At 45.0% G+C, this 15,240-nt stretch overlaps 1 protein-coding gene across 6 annotated transcripts in view; it reads left to right on the plus strand.

Annotated features, from left to right (window-relative positions):
- The first annotated feature begins 37 nt into the window (after positions 1–37).
- Positions 38–15,240, plus strand: part of LOC125289546 (FH2 domain-containing protein 1-like) — a 20,533-nt gene continuing 5,330 nt past the window's right edge. The window contains exons 1-8 of one of the 6 annotated variants that reach the window (XM_048236454.1): positions 38–406; positions 4,528–4,682; positions 6,927–7,034; positions 7,968–8,613; positions 8,861–8,922; positions 13,993–14,095; positions 14,328–14,413; positions 14,557–14,657. In XM_048236454.1, the coding sequence (XP_048092411.1) occupies positions 8,167–8,613; positions 8,861–8,922; positions 13,993–14,095; positions 14,328–14,413; positions 14,557–14,657 (799 nt within the window). In that variant the 5' untranslated portion in view covers positions 38–406; positions 4,528–4,682; positions 6,927–7,034; positions 7,968–8,166. Of the gene's footprint in view, positions 407–438; positions 946–2,745; positions 3,882–4,527; positions 4,683–6,926; positions 7,035–7,325; positions 7,529–7,967; positions 8,614–8,860; positions 8,923–13,992; positions 14,096–14,327; positions 14,414–14,556; positions 14,658–15,240 lie in introns of those variants that run through there. The other 5 variants (XM_048236456.1, XM_048236455.1, XM_048236452.1 and 2 more) reach the window with 5 other exon arrangements.

Here is a 15,240-nt window from a genome sequence, read left to right on the forward strand (position 1 = left end):
GTGTGCTGCTGGCACCCGATCTGGGACTTAGGCTTAGTAAATAACAAACCGAAACCCTCCAGACATTTTATTATTCAGGGGTAGAGAATGGCAGGTGCTCGCAGAGTCCGCTCGGCGCGTGATGGGGGTGGAGGTGCCAACACCTGAACCCTTCCTAAACGCTGTGCGCACGCGCTTAAACCCCACCCGCGCTACTCTAAGGTTGGCTCGGTGGTGATCCCCGAGACCGTAGAAGTAGTTCGTACATGGTATGTGTGTGAGAGTGAGTGTGTGAGTGGAGAATCCTCCTGTTGTAGACCGTGGATACAGATCTGTCCATTTCCCAAAAAGCTAAGAATTCACTGCAATCTGATACACTAAGAGGAGGCATACGGGATTCTATTTGCTTGGCTGAATTTGACTCATGGTGAGTAGATCCCATTTCAACGATGATATTTCACATTAATGTTCATTACCATTTCTGTGGGCACTCGAGATAAGAAAATGCCGTTAAATTAAGAACGCAACTGTCTTAGAACGATTTTCGTGAATTTGACACATTATAATACCCCTCGGCTTCAAACAAGTCCCGAATGTAACGTAAGGAGAAACTGGCACCTGTTATAGCCCATGGCTAGGTTGTTAAGTAACAGCATCAATCTGTTCTTTTAGCCTGCTAGTGCTTTTCTCGGATGCTTCAGGAGTCATTTTTAGATGTTGGCAGAAAAAGAAAGCAGTGTTTTCTGGAAAAAACTGTATATATGCAAACAAATAGGATGTGTGGGGAAACTGTCAGAAGAAATTCGGTCCTATCGTCTTCGTTGAGAGGCTGTGGTGTGTTTACCAAGGGTGGTAAACCACACAACACAGCTGCTGCAGAGGCATCAACCTCGCCGATAGTCCGCGCGTGCAGTGGCATGGAAACGATGTGAAATGCGTCAGCGCTTGGCGTCGCTTCAGCTCTTAGTGATAAAAAAACTTTTCGTTTTCCAGAAAAAGACAGATCGAGTTACTTCATTAGGCAAACAGACAGCAAACGCTATTCTCAGATTATGTGATGACTACTGAGTGCAGGTAACTTGTTCAGGAAAGCAACATATTGAAAGTAAAAAACAGGATAATCACTGCTCACGTATTTTCTGTTCTAAGTTTGCAATGTAACAACCCCACGATAAATATTGGCTATAGGTGTTCTATGATGATCCACAAGGCAACTTTTCGAGCAATGTTGCTGGGCAATGATGCTGTTGGTCTTGTACACTGCCACTGACAACTCTGTCAGCATTGTTTTACTGGAGAATTATCTGTAAGCTAGTAGGCCTAACCTATGCAAACCTATGCAAACCTATTGCCACGAGCATTCAAGCACAACCAGTTGTGTTGCAAAGTAACATTGCACAACAAGTTCAATCACATTTTATTTACCAATTTTACCAGCCCGTTTATTTACGTTTTGCACGCACATGAACGCACTGCATGCTCTCAGTTTGCCGGTGCTGAGACTTCTTGTCATCCTGTGGCCTCTGACCTGCAGCGTACGACAACTGAGCCCGAATGAATCGGATTGTTTCTCTGCCTAGATGCTGCGCCTTTGGCCTTTTCATGTCGTTTCTCATCTCAGTATGAATAGGCTACCTCAGCCATGCATTCAAGTGCCACACCGCTTCAGGCCCAATGAGAAGTACCCAAGTTGGGTTAAAAAGGATACAATTGGTCCTCGGCATAACCATGGGAACCAAAGCTAACCGTAAAAATGCCCGACGCCATGTGAAGCTGTAAAGGTTCTATAAGAACTTGATTGATTTGTGTGGGACCCACATGGAACAGAAGAATGGGATAGAGTTACTGTCACCACTGACGTCTTAAGCACAACCTTTTCTCCACAGGAAAGGTCTCGCCCTAAAACAAACAAAAGATTTAGATATCTACATTATGTAAAAATGAAGACAGCCTACCTAAAGATTCTCTTTTCAATGTTTCTCCAAAAAAGCTAAATGTCAATCAAGACATTTAGTAATTTAAGTAAATTAAGCCAGTTACTTGGTGCTAAAGGTGCGTTAGTTGAGGAGTGTTTTGAGGGACTCCCCAAAGAGATCCTGGTAGTTCTAAAAAAAAAGAAAGAAAAAAAAACAGCCATTGAAAGTTTTTATGGTTGTTTATCTTATTCAAATAAGAAAGACCTCCATGCACCCCACACACACACACACACACACACACACTGAGCCACCTCCCCACTCAAACAGAACTTTACATTTCCATGACAACCAGACCGTGAGCTTTTGGTTTGTCGCAGCAGGGCTTTTGGCCAATTCTAGGATCTTAAAGTTTGTTTTTCAAGGGGATGAACTGCGGCATAAGGATATGAGTGTGTTTTGTGTGTGTTTGTTTGTGTGTTTGTGTGGATATGTGGCAGGCAGGCAGTAGTCAAAGCTGCTTTGGTTCCTGTGCACGCCAGTATTGGGAAAATCAGCAAAATATGTTATTACACATATAAATCACCAGACATGCTGTTTCATAAGGGTTTTAAGTGACAGAGAACAGTCCAGAGGATTTACTGAAGTTTATGAGCCGTAGTCTGGGCTCCTGAAAGAAACCATTGTGAAGACATACAGGATTGAGGGCAGTTCTAATTTGTCTAGAGAACTCTAGATTGAGAGGATTTTCTTCTGATGTGTGTGCTGTGCACAGATGTTGTGCACCTTTCCTGTGACACCAAACACAAACACAGAATATAACCGTGTGTTTTTCATTTACACGTTCAATTCCATTTTATTTATTTATATAGCATCATCAGCAATTAACATTTTCTCAAGGTGCTTCTTGGGCTTCTTGGGCCTATGACACCTACAGGTGGCGTAGATGATGGCAGTATAGAAAAAGTCCCTTAGCCCCCTTTTCTATTTTATTTATACACAGACAACTTATCTAAATGCCATTTTGCAAATGGACTGTACAGTCGTGTCTCAATTCTCCCCATCATGGTCTTCACAACCCTCTACCAAAGAATCAGACTCATAAGAATCATTTAATATGATCGCTTGTTGCCTAAAATGGTCATCTTAAAACCGATAACTTCTCCCGTTAATGTGGATTGAGAAAGAGATGTCTGATCAGATTTTAACTTGGCATTGTAAAGAGGTTCAATCATAATGCTAAGAGCACACATGTTGAAAAGAATCACAGGAAGGCTGTAGCTAGTGACTACAGTTGCCATTGCAACTATAAAAGCCCATTTGAAAATATCATTAAACCCACTGGCCAAGTGCACTCGCCCCAGAAGGCTGTTTGAAAAGTATTCCAGTGACACAATCACTTAAATATCTGTTTGCTGGAGTATATATTTACTTGAATATGTGCTGACAAATCCCTTGTCCCTCCTGGCCCCAACTATTTGCTTATTAAGTGCCATAGAAGGATTGGTAGATTCCTTTTTGATGGTCACATCCCTCTATGCGAATCGTAGAAAATTATAAGTCTTCGTGGTTTCAGGATTATCCAAATGGCTTATCCTTCAAGGCCTCTCATTTTGGCAAGAGATGTATTTATCCGGGAGTAATAATTATATACTTGAGGGGTCTGTTGTAGCCTTGCCATTGAACATCACACAGCTTCATAAAATATCATAATGGTTTGGTCTGAGCCCTGTTGAGACTAAGAAAATAAAACAGATCTTAATTTCCACCGAACAGTGTTTATGCCTCGTACATATGCCACAGCATAGTTGTGACGAAGGCATTTATATTTGTCTCCCAAGTGATTTTAGCTTGTTGCTTGTGACAGGACCATTGCTATTTAGTCAAGTTATTTTTGCAAATTTGAATCTTCCACCCTATCTACCATCACGTGATCTGCAATGTGATCTCAATAATTCCACTATGACCTCATCACCCATGAATGCCACGGTATGCATTATGTTTATTTGTAATGGGTTGCATGTATTTGGTGTGTGTGTGTGTGTGTGTGTGTGTGTGTGTGTGTGTGTGTTGTGTGTGTATACACGTGTGTGTGTGTGTGTGTGTGTGTTCCTATGCCATTGTCTCTCCCATAGGAGAGGTCAGCTTGTGTTTACAGGGTAAATATTTGCTAGTGTCCACAGCCGTGGCTTAAGGCTGGCTCAGTACTTCTCCACTTTCAGCATCATTCCCTCATCAGCCCAGCCATTACCTTTAATTTCACTGTGACTTTAATAGACATAGTGTAATGTCTTAAAGGAAATATAAATATTTGTTTACTAAAGGACTGTCAGGTTTCCAATTTAGTGTCCACACAGCATGTATATTTTGTTGGTGTCTTTAGAGATTTCTGTGTATGTATATAGATTTATAGATTCTTATACAGTGCATGAATTTGATTGTTTGATTTTATTGATTGGTGTGTGAGACAGTATCTATACGAAACAGTGTATGTTTTAAAGATATTATTGTTAAGAGTATACTTGAAAACATACTTACACTTTGGATTTTGAAGATCTAGATCTTTCTCAATGGAGGAATTGGTATCTTTGCACATGCACTATCTGCAGTCTGCATCTACATCTCTCACTAACAGCTCAGACAAACCAGAGAATGTATTACCAATGTAGTACAAGACTGAAGGGGAACCTAGCAAGAATGCCTTGTGATCTTTGGGTTCCGTCACAGCTAATGTTGAAGGAAGAACTGTTTGTTGCTTCTGTAAACGGAGGCTCATGTGTCAGTATCATGGTGAGTTGAGACTTCATATTCTCTGTGGTGTGTGTGTGTGTGTGTGTGTGTGTGTGTGTGTGTGTGTGTGTGTGTGTGTGTGTGTGTGTGTGTGTGTGTAGACAGTAGGAATAGGAGTTCTTCTGTTTTTACTAGACAAAGTGATATGTGCTTCAAATATATGCTGTGCTTTGAAGGGATGAAATTAAAACCCCACTCTTAGATGTTATACTTTTCCTCTTACTTTCACTGTGTTTGCTTATGGCCTTTTTTCTGTCCCTTCATCTCTCTCTCTCTCTCTCTCTCTCTCTCCCACCCTTTATCATTCTCTGTATCTCTCCACGCTGCTCTCTCACACTGAAACACCCAGAGAGAAACTCCCACAAGTGGGGGCAGAATATGGGTCAGCTCCCACAGTGCTGTCCAGTGGAGTTCTGCTTAATTGGGTCAGCTGAGGGAACGAGCAGACATGACCACAATGATGCTGTCATACACCAGAAGGGCCCGGGCCACACAACAGACATGCTTCTGGCAGCCCCAGTCATCCTCACTAGCCCATAACCAGCACACTACCTGCTTGATTCTTATTGGTGTAGAACTATGGTCGATTAGCCAGAAGGCCAATCACCTTGTTTGTTTAGCCCATTGTGAAGTCATAATTAGCTTTTTTTTTTTTTTTTTTACATGAGTGATCCGATGATGTCATCCCCTGGGCTTTTCATTTAAAGCACTTTTGTTTATCGAGGCTCCCCTTTCAAAGACAACGAGAAAGAGAGCTAGAGGGCTGGAGATAGAGAGTGAAAGAGAGGGGTTAGTGCTGGGGCCGCAAGTTTGCAGATGGGCCGGGCAGGGGTGGGACTGAGAGGGTGGATGGGAGAGGGGGCCTAGCAGCCTCTCTTCAAATTCAGTCTGCTCTAGTTGTGTGGACCACCCCTCACCACTGGCCTTTCAAACAAGTGCCCTTTGTTGCTGGCGCCACGGTGATCTCCATAGTGACCACTGACGCCCTGGCTGTTGCCAAGGTGGCACACAGCAGCCAGCTATCTTCCCCCCCGTCAGGAGAGCTCCCACCCTGCCAGGGGTTGTGGAAAACAGATGATGAAATGCAGCAGCTTCCTGAAATATCTCTGTGGAGTGTAAATGGCAATGGAAGCCCTCTCCTTGTCACGTTCTCACTAGCTTTCACACCTTTTAATATAAAAGTGATAATTAATATGATAAGATGACGCATATAAAAGCCTCACACAAACACTATGTTTTCATGAATAATGAGTTGGATAGAAGCCCAGATTGTCAGAATATGTTTATGTTCCTCCAACTAGTAGTGTTGCATGCTAACTTTTACTGAAATTGCTTGAGCTTTCTGTCTTTCTGAGTTTAATTGAGAGTAAAAGAGACCCATTTCCCGAGAACAAAGATGCCTGTGGGCTCGATTGCTGTCATAATGGCTTCCCAACTGGGCCTCCCTTGGCTCTGGCCGACCTTTGACACAGGAAGTTAAGAGAGCATTTAAGGGAGTGATTGTGCGGGGTTGTGGGGGACGGAACTCTTGTTTGTGGGGGGCCCCCTGCGGAGTGTTTGTGTGTTCCGTTTGAAGAGCGTCTCCGCCGGTGGCTGGTGTTTGTGCTGGTGAATACTGCATGAGGGTCTTTGCGCAGCTCTTGCACAAGCCGCTCTCCAGGCACCGCACGGCCTGCCACACCAGTAAGAGGATTTGTCTTCTCTCGCCGTCTGTGGAGAGAACAAGGGGGAGAGAGAGAGAGAAATAACTTTTTTTCTTTCTTCCTTCTTGAGACAACTTGTAACTCTAAATGGCACATCTTAATCCCAAAACACCACACACTCTCTCACACACATACACACTTGAATACACAAACAGGTTTCCCTATGTAGATTTTTGGCAATGGTCTGAAGCTCTTTGATGGGTTCTATGTACAGTTTATCCAAGTGGAGGAGCTTAGGCCAGTCATTCATTAGCCTGGTTACACAAAACTCTATGGTGTGTGTGTGTGTGTGTGTGTGTGTGTTTGTTTGTGTGTTTGTTTGTGTCAGTGGATATGTGTGTATGCGTGCATGTGTGTGCTTATCCATATCTTCTGACACCATCATCTCGGACGTTATGTAAGATTATGAAGTCATTGAGAAACCCAAATGAAAGACCAATTAGTTGTGTATTTAACATTCCCATCAGAATATCAGGTTTCAAAAATGGAAGATGTTTTTCTCATAAGCTGTTCTTACTAAGTTTGTGTGTGTCGTGTGGAGAGCTTGGAAGAAGGAAGGCTGACGGCTCCAGTGTCCATGGTGAAGCTGAGCTGAGGAGAGACCCATCAGATACTCAGATACTCACTGGATGTCACATGCTATGTCACAGTATGTTTGTGTGCTGTTTACGGTGTTGGTATTTACCATTGTCTTCTGAAACCTACAAACACACACACACACACACACACACACACACACACACACACACACACACACATACACGTGCATAACGACAACCACTCCCCATCCCTTGAAAGCTCTGCTTACGTGGTAGAAATAATCATCGCCCCCAGATTCATCCTGGATTTAAATAAAAGATGAGACATGCATGCCTGTGTGTGTGTGTGTGTGTGTGCTTGCATGAACATGCACGGAAAGGAGCATGCTCACTCACAGATTGTGTTGAGAACGACGCAGCTCATAAATAAATTCAAATGCCGTTAGGATGGCTGAATAACTGTTTGTATCCCTCTCTGCTCTCTGTCCCTATTTCCCTCTTCAAGGTGTGGCCCTGGCATTAGTCAGATATGCAACGCTTTTGTTTGAATAAGCGGATGAATCACATGACCTGGTTGGAGGGAGGCCTCTATAGGTGTTCGGGTGTGCGTGTGTGTTACGCCCTCTCTTAGGATTCAGTTAATTATAGAACACAAACAGAACATGAAAGGAAGTTCTAGAAGAAACACCCACAAATGCAGCTTAATCATATATGCTTTTCATTCCACTTTGCCATGAATACAACAACTTCAAAAGAGCTAGATCTGGTTTGAAGTCTGGTTTTGCCTTTTAATGAAATCCCAAATCCAATCTTCTTACAGAATGCTTACATGTATTTCCATTTAGCTGGTATAAGCCAGACAAAGGTTGTGGAAAACACACAGTTATTAGTCACAAGCAAGCAGGCTTAAACCTGCATTCAAGCTGGGCTACTGATTTGAATCTAAATCCACTGTTTTCTACTCTCTGGATATTGTGACATTAGATGCAAATGTTGAAGTGATTTTCATTTTTGATAAATTGTGTTTATTTGTCTTGTTGCAGAGGAATCTTTGTGGATCACCTCTAACACCTGTATTGGAACTCTGACACTGCATGCCTGTGCAAAGACTTAACCCTGGACGCAGCATGAGGCTCGACGCTCAGTTATGACCGCGCCTGACCGCCGAGACCAACACCGTCACGGCTCTGTGACTCTTCCGTCCCACCGGCCGTCTGTCCCCCCCGCCAACCGACCTTTGTGATGCTTGTGATGAGTGCCATATCTCCAGCCAATGAGAGAGAGGTGTTCACGGAGGAGGCCGCGCTCTCTCCGACCGCGTCTCCTTCTCCCCCGCCTCCACCCGCTCTTGCCCCTCCGCCACCCCCACCACCCGCCGGACCCCCTCCGCCCCCTCCGCCTCCTCCCCCTCCGGGGCACCCCGCCCTCGGGCAGCAGCACCAGAAGAAGAAGCGGAGGGTGCGGAGCTTCTTCTGGAAGCCCATCCCCGAGGAGAGGGTGCACGAGCGCGGCAAGCCCAACCTGTGGACCATCGGCCGTGGCAGCGACCAGGAGTACCGCATCGACGTGCGCACCATCGAGGAGCTCTTCGGCCAGCAGGAGGAGGCGCAGTCGCTGGCCGCTGCCCGTGCCAAGGCCGGGGGCAGCCTAAGGGGCAGGGGCACCTCCTTCAAAGAGACCAAAGAGGAGGTGAGCACCGGATAGTGTGCAGACTTCTTATAATATTTTAACACATTTTTGTCCTGCATGACCTCCTCTAACCAAACACACAAGAGACCATCCCAAATTCAAATGCACTCTTAATGATAAAACATATATTTTTTTAGTTTTTGGGATACATAACTTGTGCCTGTGTCTTTTCATCAGGGTGTTTTGTTTAAAATGAGGTGGCCATATCGGAAGGGTTCACCCCTCTGTCTTTCTGTCCTTGTTGTAGATCAATATCCTGGATTCCAAAAGGAGCATGAACGTGGGCATTTTCCTCAAGCAGTTCAAAAAGTAAGTCCAAGTCCATCCTGTGATCTCTCAGTGATCCCTCAATGTCACCCTGCCCTGCTGCTGAAAAGCCAGCCTATGCTGACTAACAGAAACCGCTTCTGCAGGCAAGTAATGATAGCCTGAAGAAGCAACAGTCAGATTTCCCAAGGTATATGGATCTCCTGATGGCCTACCATCCTAGCAAAAGCTTGATGCATCTCTCCCCTAAGTCCATCCATGTGATGAGGAAAACCTCTCCCACTCTGTCAGCTGCCTGAAGTGACTTACCTTAATGAGGCAAAATAATCTCCAGCTCAAAGGAAAGAGGAGTTCATGACTATCTCTACAATACAAGAAAAAAAAATCTGCTGCCATTGCATAACTGCTTTGTCAGACTGGGTCTGTGGTGTGTGTGTGTGTGTGTGTGTGTGTGTGTGTGTAGTGGCTGCAGAACATCTAGATTTTCGTTATAGCACCCTCGTTAACAGGTTATATCATTCACACTGCCCGCATGAGACACGTGTCACAGTCGAGGCTCGAGAACCAATAAAAATCAAGCCATTCCGCTGCCATCATCACACAGTGCATCCACTGGGCTCGAGCGGTCAGGAAAAGGTTCCAGGCTCGTCCTGAGGCCCACCCCACAGGCACGCTTACTGTTCCAGTCCAGTGCTGAAATGTGCGTGATGCGCCGTGTTCTGCACCGTCATGGCAGGTGTTGGGGGTAAACACACCATGGGCTGAAGGTGTGGGCCAGGGAATGTGAGAGATGTCACCTGTGTGGCCATCACTGTACACCAGTCTGAGGGTGGTGGAGGTGGTGGTGGGGTGGTGGAGGAGGTGGTGGTGGAGGTGGTGGTGGATGTGGTGGTGGAGGGGGGTGGGGTGGTGGAGGAGGGGTAAAGGGTAGAGAATTGTCTGGAGAGGTTTAGATCACGGTCAGGCAGAAGGCTGCAGTGGACTAAAGTTCACAGATATAGTTGAAGTTCCAGTCGGTGTGAGATGCTCGTTTTTGAAGGGTGAAGTGCTACAGTCAGAAGCAAGTGTTTCACTCCATCTTGTACCTCCATCTTGTACCTTGTTGGGTGCAAGGTAACTCTTGCTACCCTGAGACATGTGGAATCTCCTCTGACTTGGTGTCGGTGACAAGGTGTTGTCGTCTGTAGTATTGAAGGCAGTTACTGTCATGTTTGTGGCTTGTGGTTGACAGACTGTGGTTTGTACATCCTCCCTTTCTGTGGTACCTGAGGCTGAGATATAGATTTGGTGTTTGAGGTAGATCGTCTACGGTCTGTTTCACACTAGATGTGTTGTGTGTGTGTGTGACCGCAGTGGAATGTCTCGATTTTCTCATGGATTTTAATGAACAGTTCAGTCATCTCCTGCAGACAGAGTTAATCAAGATGCTCTGCAGCCGTCACAAACACATGGAACACATCCAGTGTGAAACAAACCTGAGAGGGGAAGGGTGCTGCTCCCTTGGGTCTCTCTCTCTCCTTTCCTCTCCTCTCATCTCTTCTCCTCTCCCCTCCTCTTTTCTCCTCTCCTCTCCCCTCCTCTCTTCTCCTCTCCCCTCCTCTCTTCTCCTCTCCTCTCCTCTCCTCTCCCTCCTCTCTTCTCTTCTCTTCTCTTCTCCTCTCCTCTCCTCTCCCCTCCTCTCTTCTCCTCTCCTCTCCTCTCCCTCTCTCTTCTCTTCTCTTCTCCTTTCCTCTCCTCTCCCCTCCTCTCTTCTCCTCTCCTCTCCCCTCCTCTCCTCTCCTCTCCTCTCTCTCGTCTCCTTTCTTCCTCTCTACCTCCCTCTGTCCACCTGTTACACCAGCCACAAGCACACTCCACTACCAACCACCTAGCTGAAAGGAGGAAACTCACGCTCAATCTCCCATGCTGGCTTGCACCCACCAGAAACACTAGACAGATTGTTCTCTGCTGCGAGACCGATTACAGTTTTCACCCATGCGGCATTGTGCTTGCCCTCGTCCAAGTGGTCGGTACAAGGCTAATCCAATCTGTACCCACCTCCTGGTGTTGAGAGACTGATCCTGCATGCGTGTGCTCTCCTGAGGGCAAGGTCTGCATTCACATTGGTCTGCATCGGGGATTTGTGTCTAGTGTGGTCACTCTGTTAGCCAAGCTTTTGGGTGTATTGAGTCCAGCCCAAAAGAGAATAGAACCCTGTAAAAGAAGCTGTGTGGTCATTGCAGTTGGGCTGATAATGATGTTCTCAAGTCGATGTTTGTTTGCTTTTTCACCAAGATGAGGTGTCACAATATTATTATTATCCCAAGGCACACATTCCTCAACCTTGTAAGATAAATCTTTGGAATGCATTGCATATTAGTATGAATTCAGACCAGTTAATTCAGTATTGATCAGACGATCGTACTCTACTTGCTGTAGATCTCTTCATGGAAGCCAGGGCAGCAGCCGAGTCAAGCTGTATGGATGATCCTCAAAGACAAAAATCAATTTCTATTGACTTATACTTGAGCTTGGAGAAACTATTTAGGCCATACACAAATGCAGCGTTCTCTCTCAGTAAAGCTCAGTGAGGGGGAACATTAATTTGGTTTAGCCCTGTAAGGCAACAGCGGCAAACACTTCCATTTCATGTAGCGTTGTAAGCTTATTATTAAATGTGATGTGAAATGCACCACTAAGAATAGTGATGTTATGGAATGTCTCCATCTTATCTGTTTATGTCTGGTGTGGGGTATATCAATGTGTGTACGTTATCACCTCGCAAATTGAGTTTTCTGCTGTCAAAACAATACTGTGCATATTTGTAGGAGACTGATGTGGGTGACATGTCCTCTATTTATTTTTCGTGATCATTCTTCACTCATAATCTGAAGCAGTGCTCTTGTTGTCATTTTCTGTGAGAATCATTGTAGCCTATGCTGTTATGACAAGTAGTATTTTTTCATGACGCTGTGGGGCAGCCGTGGTCTACTGGTTAGCACTGCGGACCTGTAACCGGAGGTTTGCCGGTTTGAACCCCGACCAGTAGGCACGGCTGAAGTGCCCTTGAGCAAGGCACCTAACCCCTCACTGCTCCCCGAGCGCCGCTGTTGATGCAGGCAGCTCACTGCGCCGGGATTAGTGTGTGCTTCACCTCACTGTGTGTACACTGTGTGCTGTGTGTGTTTCACTAATTCACGGATTGGGATAAATGCAGAGACCAAATTTCCCTCACGGGATCAAAAGAGTATATATACTTATATATATATACTAACTGCCATGCAGTGTCGTGCTGGCAGTAGGAATTCTTTCAGTCAGTGCCTTCACATGACAGATTTCCTTGTCTTGGTCATGTCCCTCGATAAATATGATTAAAAAGCAACCGCAACTGCTTCTGCATCAAAATGGCGGCCTTCTTTTCAGATAACAAGCCACATATTTACCACAGCTTTGCCTTCAGCTAACTGCTTTCCCTGGGCTGCCAGGCATGTAGGGCAGGAGACTGGAGACTGCAGCGTCTGTCCTGATTCCCAGCTTAAAACGCTCCTCCTCAGACAGTTTTTTGTTGTTCTGTTTTGTGTGGTGCTCTTGTGCTGGCCTGGTTGACATTAGCGGTCAGCATTCCTCATTTAGACCAGTTGGGATGTATTGTTTTGTCACAAGACGTGTGTATGTAAAACACAAATCATGGGTTTGTTAGCAATGCTGGTGACGTTGCTCTGTGGTGGATCGTCTGACTAGCTCCTCAGTACTGGGGTTACATAACTGTGAATCCAATGGTGAAAAGTAGTTAACATGATTATTAGTTGTGATGTAATAGCAGTAACAGTTAACTCGTGATTTAGTTGAAATTACTTTATTTATCACCAGTTTCTCACATGTTCACATACACATTAACAGGTATAGAAACCTATACACTCACACACACCTACACTCACTCAATCAGTTGGATGTATGCGGTTTTGATAAAAAATGTAAAGCTCAAGTATCAAAGGTTGTCAATATGAAGGAAACCCAGTGAGAATAAGGGTTTCCTTTGTGTGAGGGAGGCCTAAGCTGGGGTTTTTACTGCACGCCCCCTCTACGTTTTTAATCCCTGAGAAAAGGGCCCAACTCTTACCCAATCTCCCCCTCTCCCGTCTCCTTTGTTGCTGTAAAATGGATTATCTACTGGAGGGCTTCCGCTTGATGTTCAGATTGTTTTTAATTGCCCCGCGAAGCCCGACGGAGATGGAAAAAAGTGGAAAAAAAGTGGAATCAAAGTTTTTTGAGTGGTGATTATGAAACGGGGTGTGCATTATGCAAGAGAGTGCGTGTGTGTGTTTGTCAAGGGGGGAGAGGGCTGATCTTGATGAACTGTGACATGAGGCTGGAGGATTTGCTACAGCGATGGTGGCCTTGGTATAATGAACCCATGTTTTTTAGATTATATTGCAGAGAGGTCAGTTGATGTTGATGATAGACTCGTTCGTTGTTGAGTTCATGTTCAGGGTCAAGGTTGAGGTAATGCCCAGAGTGGGGGCTGTTGATCTTCAGCCTCAGCTGTAAACAACTCCACCTAGCTCAGATGACCTCATGGTGTTGTCTTGACTCCTGGTAGACCCTGCTCTTGGTCCATAGCGGTGAGCTCATCTGTGGTGTTTAGCCTATTTATTAAAAAACATGGCCTCGTACCACCAACATGGAGGGGCACACCAGCATTAGGTTTGCTTTGTTACAGGAAAAATAACTATAAAGCACGCGCATCCAAATGTTAAAGTTGGGTGCTGGATGAAAAGGGCAATACTGAATGAATGAAGAAAGTTCGCTAAACCAATAGCTCCCAATAAGTAAATAAATAATTAATTAATAATTAATTAATATAATGTGACGTTTCGGGCGTTAGCCCTTCATCAGACAGAGTCTGTTACAGGGTCATGCTTACAGTGACCGATGTATTGAGCGCTGATTGATTGCCAAGCGTTCATTGATTACTGAACATGACAAGGTCATTATGCGGATGGTGACCATCTCAACCCAGCTTATGTATTTTTCTAATTCACTGTCAGACTGAAGGGAATAGCTGAGAATAACATCAAGTGCTCCTGTCTGGTGACGCTGTTCTGTTGATTTGACGCATGTTTTCTTTTCCAGGTCAAACATCTCCATTATTGAAGACATTCGCTATGGCAACAGTGAGGCGTATGGGGCTGAGCCGCTTCGAGAGCTTCTCAAACTCATACCAGAGTCAGAGGAGGTGAGGCTGGGATGGAAGAGGTTATAGGAAACAAGCACAATAATGGATGAATTGATGAATGAGGTATAGAATGGATGCATATATATGAATAAAATAATGAACAGATGGATAAGTATTTTGATGGATGAATGGATTATTATTTTGATGGATGAATGAGCCAGAAGATAAACCAATAAATAGATCTATGCCCTGGTGCAAAAGCTGAATGTTCATCGCCCCCTTTTTCCCTTAGGTGAAAAAGCTCCAGGCCTTCAACGGAGAACCCAATAAGCTGGCCCTGGTGGATTCATTCATGTTCCTGCTCACTCAAGTGCCCAAGTGAGTGACCTCTGTCTGACACTCCTACAATATACTGTGAAAAATGTATCGGACATCAGACTATAATTTAACTTGCCCATTGCCAATTTGTTTACATGTCTACATCTGCTTGTTGTGTGTGTGTGTGTGTGTGGTGGGTTCAGTTTTGAGTTGCGCATTGAAGCGATGGTGCTAAAGGAGGAGTTCACTCCCTCGTGTGCAGCAATGAACCGTGACATCGATGTCATCCGTGCTGCAACAAAAGGTAAGCAACCAAGAACTTGCGAGCGGCCTCTGTCTCAGCTGTAAAGGGTAATTGTGCCAGGCGTACAGTATGTCCTCTCACTTCAACTCCCCACAAAGAGGACATAAGGAGCTGGAGACTGTGTACGAGAGAGGCTGAAGTGTGTTTTCATTTCATTTGCTGCTCTGGCAGTTTTGGTCTTATAGCTACATCTGGAAAACTCTGCTTTAATATCGTACACCAAAGTGGTATGTTTCATCAGTCTTGTGTGCGAGTGTGTCAGTCTGTCTCTGTGTGTGTGTGTGTGTGTGAGAATCTAGTGTGTGTGTGTGTGTGTGTTTGAGAAGGAGAGTCTCGTCCTGCTGATTCACACTTTTTCCATAATCTCTCACCCTCATTTCTCTCTTCCACTCTCACTTTCTGTGTCAGACTCAGGCACCATGGCACTAAATTTAGCCTTGGCTGACTGGCTTTGGGGTGCTGTGCATTCTCTTAAGAATTACTCAGGCAACTCTAGTCATCCTAATAATATACCCCCGGCCCTTTTATTCTGTCTGTTATTTAGATATAGAACGGAATGTACTCTGCCGTACAGTGCATCTAA

Source organism: Alosa alosa, chromosome 24, assembly GCF_017589495.1.
Source record: "Alosa alosa isolate M-15738 ecotype Scorff River chromosome 24, AALO_Geno_1.1, whole genome shotgun sequence".
NCBI classification, from domain to species: Eukaryota; Metazoa; Chordata; class Actinopteri; order Clupeiformes; family Clupeidae; genus Alosa; species Alosa alosa.